The sequence below is a fragment of the Petaurus breviceps genome, unplaced genomic scaffold (assembly GCF_028583685.1).
Source record: "Petaurus breviceps papuanus isolate PSGF00001 unplaced genomic scaffold, PetGlider_PUasm1.0 186, whole genome shotgun sequence".
In the NCBI taxonomy this organism is placed as follows: Eukaryota; Metazoa; Chordata; class Mammalia; order Diprotodontia; family Petauridae; genus Petaurus; species Petaurus breviceps.
This window is the reverse complement of record NW_027185798.1, coordinates 7,087,505-7,111,293: the sequence shown is the minus strand read 5'-3', so window position 1 is coordinate 7,111,293 and position 23,789 is coordinate 7,087,505. Positions and strand designations below refer to the sequence as shown.

General features: G+C 43.3%; 1 protein-coding gene across 1 annotated transcript in view; it reads left to right on the top strand.

Moving 5' to 3' along the window:
• SRRM3 (serine/arginine repetitive matrix 3) overlaps positions 1 to 23,789 on the top strand; it is a 105,322-nt gene that overhangs the window by 47,733 nt on the left and 33,800 nt on the right. The window contains exons 2-3 of the mRNA XM_069089456.1: positions 1,340 to 1,598; positions 12,235 to 12,336. Coding sequence (XP_068945557.1) covers positions 1,372 to 1,598; positions 12,235 to 12,336 — 329 coding nt within the window. The 5' untranslated portion in view covers positions 1,340 to 1,371. The remainder of the gene's footprint in view (positions 1 to 1,339; positions 1,599 to 12,234; positions 12,337 to 23,789) is intronic.

The following is a 23,789-nucleotide window of genomic DNA, read 5'->3' as shown; positions in this document are numbered from 1 at the left end:
GGACCTGAGTTCAAATGCGGCCTCATACACTTAACACTTACTAGTCGTGTGACCTTGGGCAAGTCACTTAACCCCAACTGCCCTCCAAAAAGGCAAAAAACAAATGTAAATTTCATTCATATATTTGGGGTGGCCAGGTAGCACAGCGAGTAAGAGTACCAGCCCCAGAGTCAGGATAACCTGGGATCGAATCCGGGCTCAGACACTTAGCACCCATCCAGAAACACCTGGCCGTATAACCTTGAGCAAGTTACTTAATCCCAATTGGTTTAAAAAAAATCTGAACCTTTGTTCAAATCCAGGCACTGCTATTTACTATCTTTGTGACCATAGGCTCTCTTAGGGTCTCAGTTTCCTTTGTAAAAATGAAAGGATTTGACTAGATAACTTCTGAGGTGCCTTCTAGCCTTAAGCCTATGAATTATGAACTGGAGAATTAAGTAGGACCCCCAGAGCAGTTACCTTTCTTTTTTTCCATTTTTTTTTTGCTTTTTGGAGGGCAATTGGGGTTAAGTAACTTGCCCAAGGTCACACAGCTAGTGTGTTAAGTGTCTGAGGCCGGATCCGAACTCATGTCCTCCTGACTCCAGGGCCGGAGCTCTACCCACTATGCCACCTAGCCGCCCCTACAGTTAGCTTTCAAACATGAGAAAACTGAGTTTCAGGGAGGAAACTGACTTGTCCAAGATCACCTAGTTACTAAGAAATTCAGGTTTAGAGACCTCTTATCTAGATGTGACCTCACAATAGAGGGCTTCTGGGCAGTCATTAATTATTAAGCCCTTCTCAAAATAATGAAATTTCAACTCAATTACAGGGGAATGTTCTGGTAAAATTTCTTCAGAGCCATATCTTGTTGAATCCAACACATGATAAAATCCACACATTCCTCCCTTACTGCAGCACTAAGGACAGAAAGATAAACCCTGGAGTGGGGAATAGTCAACTTGAGAAAGCTGATGCAGGGCTGCAGACTTTTCCCCTCATTAGGGACCACTTTGACACTAACTTGCTCCAAGAAGGAAGAGGGGGCTGTACTCCTGGCACTTTTCTCTTTCCTGACGCTGCAGGCCTAACTGTACGACACTCCCCATCCTACCACCTCCACAACTGGTCAGTCCTGGCCTCTATGGCAGTTCCCTCCATCTGGCTGCCCCTTTCCATTCCCCTTCTGGCCAGAAGCTGATGTGAACAGTGTTTGTCCCATTGAATCATCACCCTGAGTTGAGTAGAGGGATTAAAGAGGAAAGTTCTTCCAGGTGGGTGTTGGGTTAAGAAGGACAGATCAGAAATGAGTTTGCCACTGAGTATTTTTTCTCCCTCTCTGTCCATTCCACAGAGACTACAGCCAGCAAGTCCGTGCAGGCAGCCATGTCCTCCACTTTCAACAATGGAGCCAGCATTCCATCTCCACCAGATGCTGCCAATGGCTTCCCCCAACCCAGTGCCTCAGGTGCCTGGCACAGACCAGAGGAGGAGCTGCGGGTTGTGGAGCCCAGCCTGGTGAAGAAGGCCCACCGGGAGATCCTGGACCATGAGAGGAAGCGACGTGTGGAACTCAAGTGTATGGAGCTGCAGGAGATGATGGAGGAGCAAGGGTGAGTCCGGGCAGATGTACAGAAGGGTAACCCAAAGGCTGAGTCACTGCAACCCTACTGACCACTTGGGGCCAGTCCAGTGTTTTTAATAGTAAGCCCAACAATCATTTTATACCATGCTGGGCTGGCATAGTGGCTACCTCTCTGGCCTTAGAGCTAGGAAGACCCTGTTCGAATTGTGCCAGTGTCCTGGCGGTAGGGCCCTAGGCAAGTCCCTGACCTTCTCAGTGCTCTGATCCAGCGGCATCAGACTCCAATTGAAACAGATCCCCACAGGATGCATATTGACTAAGAAAACCACAAATTAACATGATGTTTGTATTGGTTTTGTTAAATATTTCCCAAATATATTTTAATCTGGTCTCAACAGCACTCCAGAGTTTTGCAGACCAGGAGTCTGATACCTCTGTTCTAGGTAATTCTCCAAGGTGAGAAGGATGACAATGGCTAACATTTATAGAGCACCTACTATGTGCCAGCTGCTGTGTGCTAAGCACATGCGATTATCATCTCATTGAATCCTCACAACAACCCTGGGAGGCAGGTGCTATTTTACAAATGAGGAAAGTGAAATAAACAGAGCCTAAGTGACTTGTCCAGGGTCACACAGCTAGTAAGTGTCTGAGGTCAGATTTGAACTCAGGTCTTCCCGACTCCAGGCCCAGCTCTCTCCACTGTCCCATCTTGTCACACAGTAGGAAGTAGCGGGTGGGATTTGAGGTGGAGGGAGTTCTCCTTCTCCACTAAGCTTCACTTACATCCAATTCACAAGCATGTCAGTGTGTGGCCGGTCATATCTTTGAAGACCACCACTACCACCAACCACGATGCCTCTGTGATGCTTCTGTGGACCCCTGGGCCGTTCTACAGTTCCCTGCATCCCAGGTGGCAGAGCAATTTTGAAGCAATGAAATTCCTGGCTGCTGAGCCTGGCCCCCTCCCTGACAAGCATGTTTCCCTGATGCAGCGGCAATGTGGGGTATGCAGAAAGGCCAACTGGGCTGATGGCAAATCAGCTGCTAAGGCACCCTGTGGTCAGCCAGAGCCCTATGCTGGAACGAGCCTGGGGTGGCCATGGGATGAAATCAAGGGCTGCCAGCCCTGAGCCCGGGGGCTTTGAAAATGAGAAGTCAAGAGGAAAGGGCGATGGATTTGGAGTCTGACAGCCTAGTTCAAATGCTACCTCTGTTCCACATTACTTGTGTGATGTTGGACATTCACTTAACCACTCTGAACCACAGTTTTCTCATCTGTAAAATGAGGGGAAGGGCTGAACTATATGACCTTTGAGGTTCCTTCCTAATCTAGCTCTCTGATCCTGCTGATGGAGGATGGTTACTGTACTCCTTGAAGAATGGATAATAGTAGAGGACTCAGAGCCTTTGGGTATCATAGTATAAAGGGGAAAACACAGGACTTAGAGTCAGGAGACCTGGGCTCAAATCCTGACTCAAACACCCTGCTATCATGGGAAAGTCATTTCACCTCCTCAGTTTTCTTGTCTGTAAAATGGGGATAGTTATTGGTATATTCAAAGGACTTGTTGTAAGCAATGTGCTTTGTCCACCTTGAATCACTAGGTAAATTTGCAGAGGTTTTTGTCCCTCAGGAATCTGAGGATCCATCTAATTACATTTCTATGTCTCTTTAGGGTTCACAATAGTCACTCCTCACAATACTTTGTGAAGGGAAGAGAGTCAGTATTGTTTTAAAGACCAGGAAAATGAGGCTTAAGACCTGACCCTAGGTCACCCTTCTGACAAATGTCAGAACCAAGATTTAAACCCAGATTTCCTGTCTCTTTCCACTCAGCTCAGTTGTGCTGTGGGATTCTGATATCCTATGCCCCAAGTTCAGCAGTCAGTCATAAGAGCAGAAAATCCAAAGTTTGAAGGACCTGGAAGGTTAGCTAGTCTCATTTTATGACTGAGGAAAATGAGGCCCAAGGAAGTTAAATGACCCACCCAAGGACACACAGGCGGGCCCTTTCTGTGGGCACAGTTCTGGACTGGCTACTGCAGAGTATGGGGAAGATAGTCTCAGAAAGCTCTTGATAGAATGAGAGAGATACCGCCCTTACCTTCAAAGAGGAGATGGTGAGATACAATCCTTACCCTCACAGAGTCCCTGGTCTGGTGAGGAAGACACAATTCCTCTTCTCCCATCTCTCCTTAGTCCAGAAAAAAAGACAAGTACACTGGCAGATGATTGGTGTGGCAGCTAGGAACACTGGGGAGTTCCACCATCTCTGAGTAGCCCTGGAGGTTGGGCTAGTTCTCACTGGGCTTGCTAGATCAACTATATGATCAGTGACATCATATCTCACTTTTGTTTAACAAGAGACTTTTTAGAAAATCAGACCTGTGATTTTATTGGTATGGAGAATTACTCATGAAGAAGCAGCCTATGCCAATGTAAGTTGGTACCTGCTCTTCCCCTTATGGTCTTAAAGAATTCCCTGGAGCATTGGGAAATGAAATGACTCCATGCCTAGAATTGCAAAGTCTGTGTATGTTACAGTCAGGGCTTGCTGGCTCCAAGGTCACTGTCTTATTCATTCTGCCTCTCATTAAGGTAGATTTGCCAAGATATTTCCACAATTCTCCCACTGGATCTTTACCACAATCCAATAAGATAGTGGGAATTATTTCTCCTTTTGGACAAATGAGGAAACTGAGTCCCTCAATTCATAGATGACTTGCCTAAAATCACTCATTTTCTCTCCCATCCTGGTGCTGAGTGCTCAGTGAGGTGTCCAGACCACACTCAGTTTCTGGAGACAAGGGGATGAAGGAGACAACCACTGATGTCCTCCTTGTGGAGGAGGGAAGGGGTTCTTCTGGGAGTCCTTCACCTAGCAGCTCCTCCTAGGAAAGAGTTGAAGCTGACTTTCCTGCTCCAGTTTCTGTCCCCAAGGGAGGTCCCTCAGCTGCAGGGCAAAGGGAGTAGGGGAAGTAATTGCTGCTCAGTTTTCTTTTCAATCCTCTCCTGTTGCCTCTTCAAGGAAATTCCTGGAAAAGGTGAGCCTGGAGATGATCTCATTCCCCAGGCTAGCAGTTGGTGGGGAGAGGGAGAGTCCCACTTCTTTGGGTCAATGCCCCAGGGAAGGAGTGAGAGTGATGCGCATGTGTTAATAACCAGGCTTGTGGGAGGAGATTCTAAAAAGTGAGTTTCATTCTGGGGATGGGGGCTCAGTGCTGGGCATGGGGTCTTAGTTCCAGAGGTAGACTCAATTCAAGGAAAAAGAGCTCAGGTATAGGTACTAGGACCCAGAATAAGGATGCTAAGGAATCCACTAGGCTCATGCTAAGAAATGATATGTTTCCTGAACTCCAAGTGAGTGCTGAGAGAGGAGGAGATGGAAAGAAACAGAGAGACACACACAAAGCAAGTTATTAGCAGGCAATACAAACATATTTGAAAGAGCTGATGAGCTATTGATGTGTAAAAAAAGAAAATTCTGTTTCCTGTACCAAAACTGTGAGCTGTGGTCCCTGAAGGGGGAGTGGTGGGTCTACAGGTGCCTTAATTAAAAGTCATTATCTCCATAGTTGGGAGGATTAAGTTGCAATATTGTATGTGGAAGTGATTTGACAAAACAACAGAAAATCATTTCCAAGAATGGGAAAAATACTGAGCACATATTCCTAACTCTAAGTCTTTATTATTGTCACTAAACCTGGGGGATTCGTGTCCATTCCAGGCACTGAGGTCCCTGCCCTGACCCTTAGTTCATAACTCTGAGTCGTCATCTCTGACACTGAGCTCTGATACTGACCTATTGAACCCCTATCCCAACAACTGAGCTCCAATATTTGAAGCAGAGGCCCCATTCCTAGCATTGAGTCTGTCACCTAGGCAACTGTGAGCCTCCATTTCAGACCCTCAGTCCCCAAACCCAATACAGAGACACCATCTCTTACACTGAGCTCCTAGTCACAAAAATGCACCCTCATCCCTAGTGCTCAGTCCTTGTCCCTGACACTAAGTCCCTATCTCTAGCAATAAACTTCTATACTCACTACTGACTGTTCATCTCTAGCATTGAAACCGATTCCCACTCCTAACACTGAGCCTTAATCCCCAGCTGAGCCTTCAGGGATGGATGGGATTTAGACAATCAGGGCAAGAGGCCCTGAGCATTACAGGTGGGAGAACAATTTCAGTTAAAGTACAGAGATGGTAATCACACTCAAGGCCATTCACAATTTTGTTTGAGACAATCTTTCTAATCTAATTTCATGCAATTCCCTTTCACCTCTTGTATGTTCCATCAAATAGATGCCCCATTGCTTCCTGTCTTTGTCTTGTTCTTTTTTGTCGTTTGTATTTTCTTCCAAACCTGGAATAGAGACTCCTGTCCACCTGAATCTCTACCAACTGAAATTGCTGTCTTCAAGGCTCTGCCTAGGCACCAACTTTTCCATGAGTCTTCTCTTGACTTATCTTGCCTCCTTTCCCAATTAAAGAGGTCTCTCCTTCCCCCCAATCTGCCTGTGTCTTCTATGCACTGATCTCAATCTCCCTTGACTCATAACTATTCTTGTGTTCTTCTGTGCCCCCATTGGAGCAGAGGCTTCTTGAGAGCTGGCTAAATGTCAGATCCATCTTTTATGTGTAGTAATCAGCACTATGCTTTATACACAAATAGTGCTTAATGTAAGTCTGTTGGCTATAATGGAATGATGTATGTGTGCAAGGGACAGTGCGAAAACAAGCTCAGCTTAGACAAGTCAGTGGTGAGTGGGTGGAGGCAAAGATGTTTGGCACAGGGGCTAGATTGTGAAAGACCTTGAACTTCAGACTTAAGTCTTTGCATTTCACCCTGTAGGCAACAGAGTCAATGAAAAGTTCTTGAGCAAGGGAGAGATGGGATTACTAGTGTTTTAGATGAATCTGGTAATAAATAGATATTATGTATGACCAGCAGATTGTAGGACCATGGATCCATAGACTGATAGCTGGAAGGGACTTCAGAGGTGCTCTCTCATCCCCTGCAGAATGAATGAATGAATGAATGAATGAATGAATGAATAATATTTAAGTACTTTCTATGCACCAAGCACTATGCTAATGCTGGAGATATAAATACTAGATCAAGACAGTCCCTCCTCAAGGAGCTGACATTTTAATGGAGTGAAGGAGGGGAAGGAATTTTTATTTTAGGGAGACACAAAGACAGAAAGTGGAACAAGTTGGGAAGGAGAAGGGTTAGTTGACTTGCCCTTTGCAATGGCAGTGTTGATTAGGTTATAGTTCTCAGAGCAAAAGGTGGAACCTGGGGCCCAGAGAGGTAAAGTGATGTATGAAGGTCACACAGCATCAGAAGCCAAATCCTTTGTCTCCATAACCTGATGGCTGTGTGGACATGAGGGACAGCTCCAGGGAAATGGTGATGCTCCTGAGATTTTGAAAGAATTTAAGAAACTCTCTAGCACTCTGGATAGCTCCCGTATGGAGAATTTATGGGAAAACATGGAGAGAAATCTATAGGAGATAAGAAAGTGTGGAGAAGGTTGCAATATGAGTTGGTGATTAGAAAGGACCTTAGGAGTCATTTAGTCCAGCATTTCTCCCAGATAGAAATGCCCTTCAGAGAATCCTTGATAACTGTTCACCTGCCTCACCCCCACATGCATCATTTGCCTAATCTTGTTTCTACTTTCACAATGTCTCCCTTCTCTCCACAAATACAGATGTTGCCCTCGTTCAGGCCCCCATCACCTCATGCACAGACCCTTGAAATAGCCTCCCAGTTGATCTCTCTGCCTCATCTTTCTCTCCTCCAATCCATCACCCACATTGCTGCCATGATGATTTTCCTGAAGCATAGATCTGACCATGTCACCCTGCTCACCAATAAACTCCAGTCGCTCCCTAGGGCCTTAAGGTACAAAACTTTGGTTTGTTACTCAAAACTCTTCACAACTAGGCCCTTTCCCTCATTCTTAATTTTCTTACACATTATTCCTCTCCACAAACTCTGTGGCCCAGCTATGCTGGCCTGCTTGCCATTCCAAATATATGCTCCATCTCCCATCTCAGGCTGACCCCAATGACTGGAAGGGACCTACTCCTCACCTCTGCTTCTTGGGATGTCTAGCTTCCTTTAAAATTCATTTTAAGAAATACCTTTTAAAGGAAGCCTTTCCTGATCCCTCTATCGACTTTAGAATCTAGTTGCTAATACCTTCTTCTGGAAGGTGACTATCTACTTTGAATGTATCTTGAATACACATGGTGTGAGCCCTATTAGAATGTAATCTCCCTGAGGGCAAGGACTGTTTCATTCCTGTCTTTGTAGCATTAGCATCTAGTTCGGTGCCTGGTACAAAGTAGACATTCAGTAAATGCTCATTCATTGATTGAATGATTGTTCCCACCTTCTCTTAACACACCCAGTGGCAGGGTGCTCACTACCTCAAGAGGCATACCTATCATTTGTATAATGATCCTTGTGTGCTATGGGAGTGGGGAGGGGATGAGAGGTGTGGAGAGAAAGACAATTAACCCTAACGAACCACCCATAATCACCATAGGACTCAAGGGGGAAGCAAGCCCCAAGCCACCAATGCCTAGGTCTGTACCTTGGGATTAAATCCTTCAGGAGACATTTTGGTGTGATGGAAAGAGGTCTGCATCAGGAGTAGGAAGAGCTGTGTTCAAATCTGGTCTCTGCCACTTGCTACTTGGCAGCTGTGACACAGAAGATAGAGTGATGAGCTTGGAGTCAGGAAGACCTGAATTCAAATGTGACCTCATGGTAACTATGTGGCAAGTCACTTCACCTCTGTCTGCCTCAGTCTTCTTACCTGTAAAATGGGGATCATAATGGCATCTACTGCACAGGTTTGTTTGAGGATCAAATGAGACTATTTGTGAAGCACTTAACACAGTGCCTGGCACATAGTAAGCATTTCATAAATTCTTATTTCCTTTCTTTCTCCTTACTTTGAGCAAGTAACTTTACCTCCCTGGGGCTCCCATCTGTAAAATGGAGGGGTATGAACATGTGAAGTCAGACTAAATGAACTCCAACATCCTTTCCAACTCTAAAGCTATTTATTTTTTTAGATTTTATTCTGATTTTAACAAACACCAAAAAAGAAAGAGAACATTTCCATATACAAAATGAGACAGGAAAAGATTCTATGTGAAGCCATGAATCTACATCAAATACAGCTTGCTTTTAAATATATATATGCATATATAAAATGCCACCTGTTCCTTTCTTTATCATATGTTACTTTCCAAGTTGTTTTGCTTGTTTCTGCTTTCTACTGACCTCCCTTCAGCTCCTTTCTGAGCATTTTAAAGGTGTTTCAATGGCCCTCTTTTCTTTTTTTTATAGCAAAATGATTCCTAGTCTCTCTCTCCAAAATAAGAAAGGAAAAACACAATTCTTGTAACAAATTAGATAATCATAGCAAATCTATACATTTGCTACATTCAAATACATATATATCTGCTGTGTACATGCACATATATGTGTGTGCACATATATACACATACATGCACATATATGTGTGTATATAAACACACATGCATATATATATATATAATTGTGCACCTTGCATCTGTCATCACTTGTGAAGAGGTGGGTAACAGGCTTCCTCATCACTTCTCTCAAGATGTACTTGGCCATTGATTTCTTTCCAGGATATTTGTTTTTTCAATGTTACTGTTACTGTAAAAGTCATTTACCTGGTTCTGCTCACTTTATTCTGCATCAGTTCATATAAATCTTCCAAGGTTTCTCTGAACACATCTCTTTTGTAATTTTTTATGGCACAATAATATTCCCACATATTCACGGACTATAATCTGTCCAGCTGTTCTCTAATTGATGAGCACCCCTTTAGCCTCCATTTCTTTGCCACCACAAAATTAGTTGCATAAGTATTTTGGTACATATAGATCTGTTTCCTCTTCTTTCAATCTTTTCAGGTTATTGGCCTGGTAGTGGCATCTCTGGTCAAAAGGTATGCACAGTTTAGTGCTTTTTGATGCATATTCCCAAGCTGATTTCCAGAATAGCGCAATTCTAAATCTATGATCCTCTTATCCCAAAACTCTCCTTCTGAGTTACCATCTATCTCATTCTCCTTGGTATCTATTCCCCTTTTTCCCCTCCTCTACTTTAAACAGAGAGAGACAGAGACAGAGAGAGACGGAGACAGAGAGAGAGAGACAGAGACAGAGAAGTTCTCAGGGAGAAGGAAGGGGAAGGGATACAAGGGCAAATTCAGTGAACATTTTTGTAAGTAACCAAAAAAAATCAACAAACTTTGTCTAAAAACAAACACATATACATGCCCACGCATACCTCTTATATTTTATCCAGGCTCAGAGATTTTTCTTCATTGATATCACCTGGCCATTTACATTCATTTATTTCAGCTCATATCCATTAGTATTTCTTTCCTGTATTCAGATATTTGATTAATATTCATAACAATTACAAGAGAGTATATTCATTTTATACTATTAAATAATATTTCAATCCTTAATATTTATTTGATAGCTCTGTAATTTGGGTTATGAACACTTTCCCCTCAGGTAACCTGATGTGACTGAGAAGGCTCAAAGCCTATGATGGCCCCAGTCAGGGCCAGCCCCCACCCCTATACTGAGGCATCAGTGACCTAACTCCCTAACATGATGTGAAGAGCACCATATTAAAACATCTACTTAAAGCAAGACAGTATGGGAAAGTGAATTAAGTGTTAAGGCCAGAGTCACAAGAAAGGGGTTCAAATTCTGCCTCTGGGCCTTAATACCCATGTGAACTTTTGCAAGCTCTCCAAAGCTTCAAATGACTCCCTGAGACCTACCCACAAAGTTTTAGATGGTTCATTCTGTTCTTCCTAGGGCAAATGACAGGTTTTTGATATATCATACCTCCAACATGTGCCAGACATCATGCAGTTAAAGACAAAAAGGAAACCAGTCCTTGCCCTCAAGGAGTTTATATTCCAGTGGGGACATGTAATGTGAAAACAGAAATAGATACAAGGTAATTTGAGGAAGGAATAGCAAGAACAACTGGAAATAGTGAACAAAGTGTCGTGGAGAGGGTGATGCCCACCAGCCTACCACGATTGCAGATTCATTGGTTGAAAGAATATCAGATGGAGAGAGTCAAGAGACCTGGCTTTCAATACCGGCTCTTTTGCTGTATAATTGTCAATAAGCTGCTGGACCTCTCTGGTAGAGTAGTAGAGTGGTCCTTTAAATTCCATGAAGTTTAGAGTTGAGGAATTTTGTAACTGGAAGAGACATGAGAAGTCATCTCATTCAGACCATTTCAAGATGGAAAAGGCCTTTGAGATCACTATGTTTAACTCCTCTTCATTTTACTGATGTAGAAACTTCAAGCCAGAGAAAGAAAACAACTGAACCAGTGTCTCATAGCTTATAAATGACAGGACTAGAATGAGAATGTGGGTCTCTTGCCCCCAGTTCTCATGCTTTTGTACTATAGAAACATGAGCTGTTGACATTTCTCCTTCCTCTGCCCCTACGACTCATCCAAAAATGGGGAGAGAGTCTGACTTTGTCCTGGATGGGAAGGGAGACCTCTCAGATGGGAATGGATGAAAGGAGATTAAAGAGGGGGAAAGAGAAGGTCCGGTGCCACTTGAGAGATCTTTGTCCAATCTGTTGCCAAGAAGAGGAAGCCACTCTCCAGTGATACCCTGCCAGGCACCAGAACTGTCTTTTTCGGCAGTTACAGAAACATAGAATGAGGTAATGGAAAAATCGTTAGATTTTAAGTCAGAAGACCTGAGTTCAAATCCTGATTGCACCACTTACTACATGTGTAACCTTGGTCAAATCACAGACTCCTTGGGCCTTGGAGTCCTTATCTGTAAAATGAAGGGACTGGATCAAATAACCTCTAAAACCCCTTTTGACTCTAAATCTATGCCCCTATGATCTGCAGCTGGTGGGATCACCTGGTTAATGTGGAAAATGCCAAGCAACAAGCAATCCCAAAATAATTTGGCGTGCTGTTTCAGTCACATTCACACTCATAAAGATGGGTGCTTTCACCCCCTCTGCTACCAATTCCTCCCTACTCAGCCCTGCTATCTGGAGCCAACAAAGGGCTGTGGTGGAAGGGGTGAGGCAAGTCTCAGGTCTGCCTTATTCTTGGATATTTAACTATATTTTAGACAAAAGAAAAGAAATGTGACTAATCTTGGATCCTGGATGCCAGTCATGAAATCACCTCCTCCCCTGAACCCCTCTCTCCTGCCTGTATCCCTCCAGATTTGTCTAACACTAGAATAGTATGTCTCATGAGGTAGTGAGCTTCTCACCATCCAAAAGGTATAATCAACAACCAGATAGCCAACTGCACATTTCAGTGATGGAATGTGTCACAGAAACAGGAATGGGCATGAACACTTTCTGCCCTCAAACCCTACTCCCCACTTCCAATCAATAGAAGGGGTGTCTAATCAAAGCGTCCCTCCTTGATTATATCTCTCATCAGTTTTCCTTCTGCAAAATAGGAAAACCTTCAGTTTCCTCAGAGGAAGGAAGGGGTTGTTGGGGAGGGGGGAAGCCAAAGCCCTCATGACCCCAGCCTTGCTTTTTCTTTCCTTTATGCCCTCTCTTCCTGCTGCAGGTATTCCGAAGAGGAGATCCGGCAGAAGGTGGGGACCTTCCGACAGATGCTGATGGAGAAGGAAGGAGTCTTGACCAGGGAGGATCAGCATGGTCGCCACATGTGAGTCTCCTATGGGAGATCAGCAGGAGAGGCGGTGGGCTCAGAGGAAGAGTCTGAGCCTCAGTGGGTTTGGGGAGGAGCTTGAGAAATTCAGGGGGCCATCCCCTTTGCTCAAGTAGTGGTAAAGTAATCAATAGACTACAGAACTTGGAGTCAGGAGGACCTGAGTTCAGATCCTACTTTTGACACTCACCAGCTGTGTGACCACAGGCTAGTCACTTCACTATACTGTGCCTCAGTTTCCTCATCTGAAAAATGAGGGAAACACTAGATGTCCTTTGAAGTTCTTTCCAGATCTGCATTTAGTATGCTACAACCCTAAGTTAATTCATCCAAGGCATCACCTCATGCTAAACTTCCCTAAGAGGAAGGCAGGAAAAGATATGGTTCATCCCTTGAGCTCTGGATCTAGCTGGGGGAAGACAGGCCTTATACAAAACAGGTAAAGAATGACATCATTGAGATCCTCCTTTTCCTCCAGCGCTTTCAGAAGAATGAGGAAGGCTATATATCAGTACAGAGAAAGCATTGAGTTGCAATCAAGAGAACATTCCTTCCCTTGCTCTGGTCCTGTCATAAACTGACTGTGAGACCTTAGGCAAGCTTCCTTGTCCATGCCTTCAATTTCCTTATTCATGCCTTCATTTTTCTCTATTTCAAAAAAGGTGCAAGGTATAAAGGCAGACTAAAACATACTTTAAGAAAGCCACCAACCAACAAGTATTTAGCGAGCACCCACTGTGTGCCCAGAACTTCACTGGGCATTAGGGATACAAAGACAAAAGTGAAACAATACCTGTCCTCAAATAGCTTACATTCAAATGAAGGACACAATATACCCATATATAGGTACTTACAAAATGAATATAAGATAATCTTGTTTGGAAAAGGCGCTAGCATCTGGGGAGGGGGAAGAAAGAAAGACTTCCTGAAGAAAATGGTGTCTGAACTGAGTCATGAAGAAAATGAGGAATTTCTAACTCAGAGATAAAGAGGGAGTGCATTCTCTGAATGGGGGACAGTCAGTGAAAGGACAGAAACAAAAAGTGAAGTGTGCTGTATGAGAAACATTGGAGGGTCAGTTTGACTGAATAAAAAAGAATAATGTATAATAAGACTGGAACAATAGTTTATGGGCAGGTTGTTAAAGGCTTTAAATGTCAAACAAAGGAGTTTATATTTGCTCCCAGAGGTAATAGGAAGACAGTAGTTTATTGGAGAGGGGAGGAGAAGACAGATTTTGACATGGTCAGATTTGTGCTTTGGGAACTCAGTAGAGAATGACTCACTAGTACAGCAGAGAACTCTGAGTAATTTAGATTTAGAAGGTCAGTGAAGGAATAAAGGAGTTAAAACTGGAAATGGTAAAGTAGAAAAGCTAATCCCAGAGGAAGGGGTATGATGGTCAAAAGACCAGATCATAGCATTTAAAGTTGAAAGGTCATGCCATTCCAAGTGTCTTTGGTTTTTTTTGGAGGGGAGAAGGTAGGGCAATTGGGGTTAAGTGACTTGCCCAAGGTCACATGGCTAGTTTTTTGTGTTAAGTGTCTGAGGTCAGATTTGAACTCAGGTCCTCCAGACTCCAGGGCTGGTACTCTATTCACTGCACCACCTAGCCACCCCAAAAAATTCACTACTTTTTTCTTTTTCTTTCTTTTTTTTGGCAAGTCAATTAGGCTTAAGTGACTTGCCCAAGGTCACACAGCTAGTAAGTGTGTCAAGTGTCTGAGGCCACATTTGAACTCAGGTCCTCCTAACTCCAGGGCTGGTGCTCTATTCACCGCACCACCTAGCTGCTCCCATTCCAAGTATCTTTGAGATCATTGAGTATGACCCCTTATTTTACAGAAAAGGAAACCCAAGTTCAAAGGTCACACTTCTAGCAATTAACAGAGCTGTGACTTAAACTCAGGTTCAAACTAGGTCCTTCAACTCCAAACCCATTGTTCCTGTCACTGCCCCATTGGACAATACCTTTACAGGTGAAAGGACTACTGTCTACCCCCTTTATCTTACAGGAAAGGGAACTCCGACCCAGAAAGGTTAGATGACAGGCTAAGGTGATACAAATGGCAAAGCCAGAATTTTAACCCCATCCCCCCCCGGCTGTTCTGACTGCAAATATGGTGTTCTTTCTACTATACCATAACTGTCACGAAACTCATTCATTCTATACTGCATAGGTCTTTGTTATTTAGGTGTGTTTTTGTAAGCAACAAATTTTAAGTCTTTCTTTTCTTAGCCAATCTGTCACTCTTTTTCAGTTTGTTGGATGTTTAATCCATTTACATTTAAATCTATGAGAGTTAGGCTTATCTTTTCCAATTACCTCTATTTTTTCCTCAATTAGACTCTTCCTCTTACTTCATAAATACAGTACTTTGTCTCTTCAGTTATTTTATCTTAATCTACTTTAAGGCAACCCTATTTCCACCAGCTCTTCAAGCCCCCAGGCCATTTGTTACCCCTTTACCTAGTTTTAGAGTTTTGTTTTGTTTATTCTTTTATGTCTTTTTTTATCTAGTTTTCTAATTTTTCCCCTTTTTTCCTCTCAACTAAATAATCCAATAAGATCTCTCTTCCTCTTCTCCCCTTCAACTTATTTTGCTTGTTAGGTTTTACATTTTGTTTTCTGCACCTTCTTTTGGGAAAAAAAGATTTTTCCTTCTTTCTCTTCATTATTTCCCTTCCACTTCTGTCATTCTAGATTTTTATTCTTTGATTCATGACCTTTACTTTATTTATGCCTTCTGTAGTCTCTGTATTCCTCATGGAATTCAACCTTCTAAGGTACCTATTTTGAGCTGCTTCTAAACAGTTTTCATTTTATCACCTGGTATATCTTGCCCCACGGCCCCTTTTTCCTGCTGTATCTCTCTCTTAGAAATGCCAATTCCCACAGGTGATAGAGATGTGTACCTATGGTATATATCAATCCATCCATATGCATATGTACACATACACATATATATATAATGTATCTGTGTATGTATTATATATGTTACATTGTATATGTGCATGTTATGTGTGTGTTTATATAATGTGTGTGAGTGTGTGTGTTTGTGTGTGTGTAATCAGTAACTGTAACGTGAGGCAGAATTTGATGAGCCATAAAAGAACTGCAAACCAGGGTTAGATGAGGTTGGAGGAAGGAGAATGACTTTAATGAGCACAGTCTGTCTCCTGCCCAGAAAACCAACCCATCAAGACAGCCCTTAATTACTCTCAGCTCTCCATAGATAGGGACAGGTGAAGACTATGGCAATCCTTCAAATAAAAATAAAACTATCTGAAGGACTGTCATGTGGAAGAGGGTTAGATTCATTCTCTTTGACCCCAGAGAGAAGAACCAGGACAAATGAGTGCAAATTGTAGAGAGGCAGATTTTAGCTCAGTGTAAGAGTGAACTTTCTAACAGTCAGACATTTCCTTCCCTCAATTCCTCTCAAACATTGTCACTAGCTGACTATATGACCTTGGATAGAGATCACTTACTTCCTTTAATCCTTCATTTTCTTCCATCTGCTAACTGGACTGCCTTGTGAACCAATGATCTCCTTGGTACTGGAAGTCCCAGTTAAGTTGAACAGGACCTCTGAGATCACTTAGTCCCCTGTGTATGACCTTTTAACTATTCCTTATGTATGAATCTTGTCTCTCCAACCAGACTGGGAGCTCCTTGAGGGCAAAGACCATGTAGGTGCCTTCTCCTCTCTCCTCCTTAGCACAAATCACAGGGGTGGACATTCAGTGAGTTTAGTTCAACCTCTTCATTGTACCGGGTAGGATCCTTAGACTCAGAGAGGTTCTTGTGTGACTTGCCTGAGGACACAGAGCTAACAAGCGGCAGACATGATATTCTTCCTAGGTTTTCACTCCAAAAGCCATCATTCTTTCCACTAAATTGTAAAAAGGAAGACTGCAATGGAATTCAATATCATGGAGTCTTAACCCCTTCATGTTATAAAGCAAGAAACTGAAGCCAAGAAAAGAGAAATGAGAGGGGCGGCTAGGTGGTACAGTGAATAGAGCACTGACCCTGAAGTCAGGAGGACCTGGGTTCAGATCCGGCCTCAGACACTTAACACAGACACACACACAAAATAGCTGTGTAACCTTGGGCAAGTCACTTAACCCCAATTGCCCTCCAAAAAGCAAAAAAAAATTTTTAATTAAAAAAAAAGAAAATTGAGGGTCATGGACTTAAGTGATTCATGTAAACTCATACAAGGAATAAGCATCAAGGGCAGTATATCAGCCTAGGTCTTTATAATGCACCACACACTCAAGGTCATGCACAAGAAGTAATGGCAAAACTGGGACTGTAATCAGGGTGTCCTGATTCCCAGACAAGGGCTCAAGCCAGTCAGGAATGTGAGAGAAATGATTTTTTGTCTAGGATGATAGGTTGGATAAGATGATCTCAAAGTTCCCTACCAAATCTGGGATTCCATGATCTGGTCATAGGATCATAGATTTAAATAAAATAGAAAAAGGACCTCTGAGGTATCTAATACAATGATAAGAAAATTGAAACCCAGAGAGCTTCAGGTAGTGAGCATCAAAGTCGATATTTGAACCCAGATCCCCAACTCCAAATGCAAGTTTCTTTTCTCTGCAACACACTACCTTCCCAAGTATAGCTGAGTCATCCAGGAAGAAGGTCCCTTGTCCTCTACCATCTCTAAAAACAGGAACAAGTTTCCCTAGGAGAAAAAGGGATGATCATGCCAAAAGAACAGCAAGCCAGGGACAGGACTGAATGTCTGAACTCCTCCTCACAATCCTGTGACACCACTGAAATGTAACTTCATCCACAAAACATCCTACATGCTGGCACCTAACCCACTCCTATCACTGAGCCCCAAGCCCCAGTAGCCCCTAGGAAAAAAAGAATTCCATCACACCAAATCCTGGTTTACACAAAGATTAGGGCAGTGAGAAAATGAGTACTTATGTTTCTCTCTAGTCCTTTCTTCTTAGAATAGGTAGTTTGCATAGAACTCAGTCTTTCTAGGGTTCAGAGAACCTAGGTCTCTCCTGGCCTCCATCACTGCTTCTCTGAATGAAGCTAAAAGAGTCATGGTGATGATGAGGTTGTCAGCATTCAATTCAATGAACTTTTGATAAATTCCTACCGAGTATGGGATCACTTAAATTTGTCCCTTACAGTCTCTCTGAGCCCTCCAAGGTCAACTAACACCAATCTCAAGTGGTCCTAAGCACTAGCATTGGAATAATAAAGCCCAGGGATGGGGCCATGGGAGACTGCTTAGGAGCAAGGGACATGAAAGGAACTGAGGCATATATAGGTCTGTAAATAGGCAGAGTAGATGGTCTGGCATGTGGAATTATTGAAGTGATGCTGAACAGGGCCACCAAATCTTTCCCCATTTACTTGTTATAGTACTTGAAATATCACCATTCTAACTCTATTCCTTTCAATCATGGAGGCATTTTTGTATTGGATCATAAGTTCAGATTTGGAAGGGATCTTAGGGTCATCTGATTCAATCTTCTCATTTTATAGATGAAGAAACTCAGGCCCTGATAAAAGTGACTGGCCCAAAGTTAAATATGCATTAAGTAAGAAAACTGATATTTGAATTCAGCTTGTCTGATTCCACATCCATTGAGGGGATATCTTGTTATAGGCTGACCCCTTATCTGACAACAATTGATAACATGATGCAGAAGAACGAACATGGCATTCGTGCCAAAGTGGCATAGGGGGGCAATCCCAAGAAAGGACAAAGGGGAGAAAAGAAGGGAGTACGATAAAGATCAAGGTCACTGACTTCATCATGATGCCGCTGCCTCTTTATCTCCTCAGGGATGAATTCCGGGGGCCAGAGAGGAGGAGGAAGGAGAAGGGGGATTGAGGGGAGGAGGCCAGTGGTCGCGGCTCTTTCCAAGTTCACTCACATAGAGATGCATCTGAATTCTCAGACACTCTTCTTGGAAAATCCCACCCAATTGAATCACCATGAGTCCCCATGAACATTTGGCATAAACCACCCAACTTTATGCATCATGCACTGGCTGCTTGGGAGTCAGGAGGTGTGGGGGTGTGAGGAGGGGCTGGGATGGATCCAAGCTGAAGATGGGTAGGCAGCGTCTTCTAAATGGTGCAAGTAATCTCTTTTGAAATTTTCTCCTGTAGTAGAGGGTCCTGTCTCTGGGGGCACCAGTGGGGGTTGGGGGAGTCATCTCCATGGAAGGCATAGTGGCAGATGACAAACAGAAGGTTCCAAGGAGAAGAGTAGATAAACAAGAATCCTGTCTTCTTCTTCTCCTCTCTTTAACCCTGTAGGTTGTGTGTCCCACCATTGTACCTTTCTCATCCTCCTACCAAAAAATGAGAGGGGCTATTTTAAAGCCTTTGGTGATCAGAGAGAGAAATTCCAAGTGCTTCCAATGAGAATGGACCATTAGAACAAAAGTGATATAATTCTGATAGAAGAAAGACCTTTCTAAAGCACAATGAGGCAGACTGAGTGAATGGATCAATACCCAAGCTTTGTTCTAAAAGTTTCTCCCGAGTTTTATGGCAGAATTTATATGGCAATGAGCCAATGAATAAGAGAAGCCTAAGTTCAGGAAGAATCTGAATGCATTTGAACCTAGAGCCTGATCCTCTCATCAGAGGAGAGGCCTTGACTAAGAGTCATCTTGGGATTGTTGAGACCTTTCTTGGCAGAGCCCCCCATTGTATAGTCTATGATTTGCACTTTGACAGAGGGAAGAGAAGGATCCCTGCCCTCAGGGAGCTTATATTCTGGAAAACATGGAACAGTTAAGAAGATAAAAGTGAAGTATAGCATAAAGTCAAATTGTGTGGGACAGACTCTCAGTACCATAGGAATTCACAGAAGAGAGACATCTGCCTGGGTGGTGCCAAGTTTTTGATAAGAGGGAGAAGAACTTAGGATCATAAACTCAAAAGACATTCAAGCTGGAAGAGACCTTAAACCCTTTTGACAGAGGAGGACACTAAGGCCTAGAGGAGGAGAAATGACTTCCCCAAGGTCATACAGCAAGTTATACACAGAATTACAACTAGAAGGCTAGATTCCAAGCCCAGTATTCTGTCAACTTTTCCATGTTGACTGAACAGAGCCTTCATTGGAGATTGTAAAGCATTCTCTCTGAGCTACCCTTAAATAGAGATAATTAAATCTAGCATTGTGGCCTAGAGACAGGGTACCAGATTTAATGACTTTTTAGGGAATTGTGACCCTTCTGAGAGAAAACAAGAAAATGCATCCAGAAACAACAACAAAAACAAACAAAAAAATGCAACCCCAATCGGGATGGGAGGGAGCTGTCCATCATGCTGAACCAGACTCCTGCCAAAGTCTATCAACTTTTCCATGATGAAGTCCAGGATATAGATAACTCATTTAATTCAGTAAGACAGTATCCTCCAGACCAAGGGTTTGGTGTTCATGCAGGTTGGTCAGTTAATGAATTTGTGTGTTTTTTTCCATTTTTTGTTTTGCTATCACATAGGATGGGCCCAAGAAAAGCAAAGTATTTGATAAACCTTAACTCACCCACTCCCTTTCCTGGGCCTCAGTCTTCTTGCGGTATTGGGGTGGGGGGGACACACTGACTTTGGAGTCAGAAGATTTGGGTTCCATTCTTACCTCTGACTCTTAATAATTGCGTAACTTTGAACCTCCCTGAGCCTCAGTTTCCTCATCTGCAAAATGAAGAGGCTGGGAATAGATGGCCTCTTGGGCCATCTTCCAGCTCCAAAGTAATAGTTGATATTATGAACTTTAAAATGGTGCCTTCCATCTTTATACCTGTGATCTGATGGTCCCATCACTTGCACTCTGTGTGTGAGTGTCTTTGTCTGTGTCTCTGTCTGTCTGTCTCTCATTTGGTGTGGTCTCCAGTCCCTAAAAATCTTCTTGAAGCCAGTGAATGGCATGGAACAGTAGAAACCATATTGGCTTTGGAGTCAGAGGAACTGGATTAAATTTCTACCTCTGATGCTTGCTATGTGACCTTGGACCAATAATTTCCTCTTTTGGGTTTCACTTTCCCCAGCTGCAGAATGAATGGGTTACCCTACATGGCCTCTGAGGCCCCTTGCAGCTCTTGATCTGTGATCTTATGATCTTTCCCCAGATGTGTTAGACAGAATGGACTGGAATACTCTAGATGTGACTTGACTTGGGCAGAGCACAGCAAGGGTTATCACCTCCTTCATTTTCGACACTGCATCATCCCCTTCCAGTTCTGAGCAGAATCAAATGGGTAGATTTGCTAGGCCTTGAGAAGAGCAAGCAGACTGTGAGTCACAACCTGAGGTTTTTTCAGCCAGGGATGAAATTCCCTGACAATAGACAATTACCATCTTTGACAGCAGGAAAGAAGAGAGGGTTAATTAGGTTAACCATTGAGAAACAGAGGTTGGCACAATCAAGGAGGTTAAGTATGCAGGGGTCTGTTGTTGATTTCAGCCATCAACAGCAGAAGAAAGACAGACAGTTGGGCAGGGGCTTGGTGATTGGGCTGTGGATGTTGTTTTTCTTTAATCACATCTAGTCTCTTGGTGCATCTGGCTCAACAGGCTCATTGGTTTCTTCCAGCTTTGGTCAGCTCCTGCAAAGAGCAAGTTACAAATTTCCTGAGCCTCAATGAGGATAATAATGTTCATAATATGGCAGGAGAGAAGGGAATAATAGCCATCTCTCTATCCACCACATCATGCTACTTCTCATAATAACTGTTTTGAAATTATCTCAGGAATGAAGAAAGAGAGAGAAAAGGCATCGTCACATTGCTGAAATGAAATTGATCACTTATCATTGATGAAATCCTGCTCATTGATGAAAAGGATTGGTGGTGAGAAAGGGCATAAGAGGCATTTTGAAACAAGGTCAAGAGAAGGATAACATCTCAATTAAGGCACACATGCCTCCTCATTTCATGATGAGTTTTAGCTTCAAGGTAATCATTATAATTTTAAAATAACACAATAATAATATTTAGAAAGGTAGAAACAATGAACTGCCTAATGTTCTGGGCTCCGGTGTGGGGAAAGAACTTGATCAAGGTCCCCCAGAGAATAAAGATCAGAACCAGGATTCAAAGCTAGGTCCAGTGATTCGGAATATAAGGCTTCTTTTGCCTGTTCCAAGCTTGACTCCAGCTCCATTGGGAGGAGTCCACCCCTGCACAGCAGAAGACAAACCCAAATGCCTGGACCCCTTCTGGCTCAATAATCTCTCATTCACAACATTCTTTCCCCTCTTTCTCTTCTCCTGCTTCCTCCTCTTCACTCGGCTTCAGAATCTGTCTTATTTATCTTTCAGAACAACCTCTCATCCAGCTTGTTAGGGCAATTGTTCTTTCCTTTGGGCAATTTGGAACTTGGAGGAGAGACAGTTATTTCTTGGAGCATCCTATGACCTCATCAAGGAGAGGATGTGGCTGTACCTCTAAGGTTACCATTAAATCACTCAGCTGAAAAAATCTGCCTCCTCAATCGGGCACTCGTCCTCTTCCTCCTTCATCTCTTCTTTCTCCTCTTCCCCTTCCTCCTCCTCTCCTCTTCTTTCTCAGAGTCAGAGTTTAGTGATGGAAATGGGAGGCTCGGGTTCAGCATTAGGGGACACACTCAGTGTTGGTGGTAGGGGCTCAATGATAGCAAGAGTATCTTAGTGCCAGAGCTGGTACTAAATGCCATTCTATGTCAAAGTTGGGAGTGTAGGGTAATGACCAGTGCTGAGGATGGGGCCTTAGCATTGGGGGGGGGGACTCAGCTTCAGTTCACCTTGGCTTCTTCCTGTGTGAGAGACATTTCAGGCCACACTCTCTCTAGGGCCCCAATTCAGAAAGGCCCTTCCACCCAGGGTACCTTCAGCAAGGGGCACTTTTAGCTGACCAGGATAGAATATTTCAAATGGGGCATTTGGAAAGAACAGCAGGTCTAGGTTACAAGGGACAAGTTCAAGTTTGGGGACACCTACCTCCCCACCCATATCCCTGCCCCCAATCTCTGACAATGAACTCCTTTACCAACTCCTTATGACTTCCAAGGCTCCTTAAGAGTCCTCACTAGCTTCTCCTGACCACTCAATCTGGAGCTTTTCCTCATCTCTTTTTCTGGCTTCCTTCTCCTTGGGCATCCCCAGTACTAAGTGGGGTCCCTTGCATGTGTGATGGAGCCTGAAAAATGCTGGGGGATTTGGGCCAGCATTAGGAGGAGACTGAGGAAGACTACAGCTTTGGGGGGATCCAGGTAAGATCTGGAAGAAGGTGTGGATTGGCTAAGATATGTTATTTCTAAGGGTTGATGCTACCACTTTGGGTACATATAATGAGCTCCTTTACTCAACAAAGCTTCTAACTGAAGAACTCCCCAATCTCCCAGCAGTCTCAGTTCTCAATAATTAATTCCACTATGAAGGCAGTGTGGTACAGCAGAAAGATTGGGGGATTTGGAGTCAAAGGATTTGGGTTTGAATCTTGGCTCTGAGGGCACTTCCTACAATGTGACCTTGGACAATTCACTGCCTCTCTGGGCCTCAGGAACCTCATCTATAAAATGAGGAGATTAGACAACATGGCCTTGTATGGACCTTCTATTTCTAGATCTATGATCCTATGATGAGGTCTCTCTTATTTGGGGGGGGAGGGGAGGTCTTACATGGGAGCTGTTAGGTGGTGCTGTGCATAAAGCACTGGGTTTAGAATCAGGAAGATGCCCTTTATGAGTTCAAACCCAAACTTAAGACATTTACTAGCTGTGCGACCCTGGGCAAGTCACTTAACCCCATTTGCCTCAGTTTCCTCATCTGTCAAATGAGTTGGAGAAGGAAATGGCAAACCACTCCAGTATCTTTGCCAAGAAAACCCTAAAGCTGGGTCACAAAGAGAAGACTGAACAACAACAACTTTCATAGTGCAGGGTAAAGAGTTCTGGTCATGGAGTCAGAGGGTCTGGATTCAAATCCTGTCTTAGACAATGATGACCTACGCAAATTTAAATAAGGCTCTTCACTGACCTATGTGGTTTATGCATCTGTCAAATGAAGGAATTGGCCGATAAAGTCCCTCTTTCCCTCTCGAACTCTGATCCTATGTTCTCATATGACCTTACCTATAAAATAGAAGGGATTGGACTAGAATCGAGGTTTCTTAATCTTTCTTGTGTCCTAGGCGCCTTTCAGTCATTTCCAGTCATGTTTGATACTGTGTAACCCCATTTAGGGTTTTCTTGGTAAAGATATTAGAATGGTTTGCCATTTCTTTCTCTAGTTCATTTGACAGGTGAGGAAACTAAGGCAAACAGGGTAAAGTGACTTGCCCAGGGTCACACAAGAAGTAAGTGTCTGAGATTGAATTTGAATTTGAGGAGAAGAGTCTTCTGACCCCAGGCCCAGCACTCTGTACACTATGGAACCACCTAGCTGCCCAGTCTGCTACTGACTATA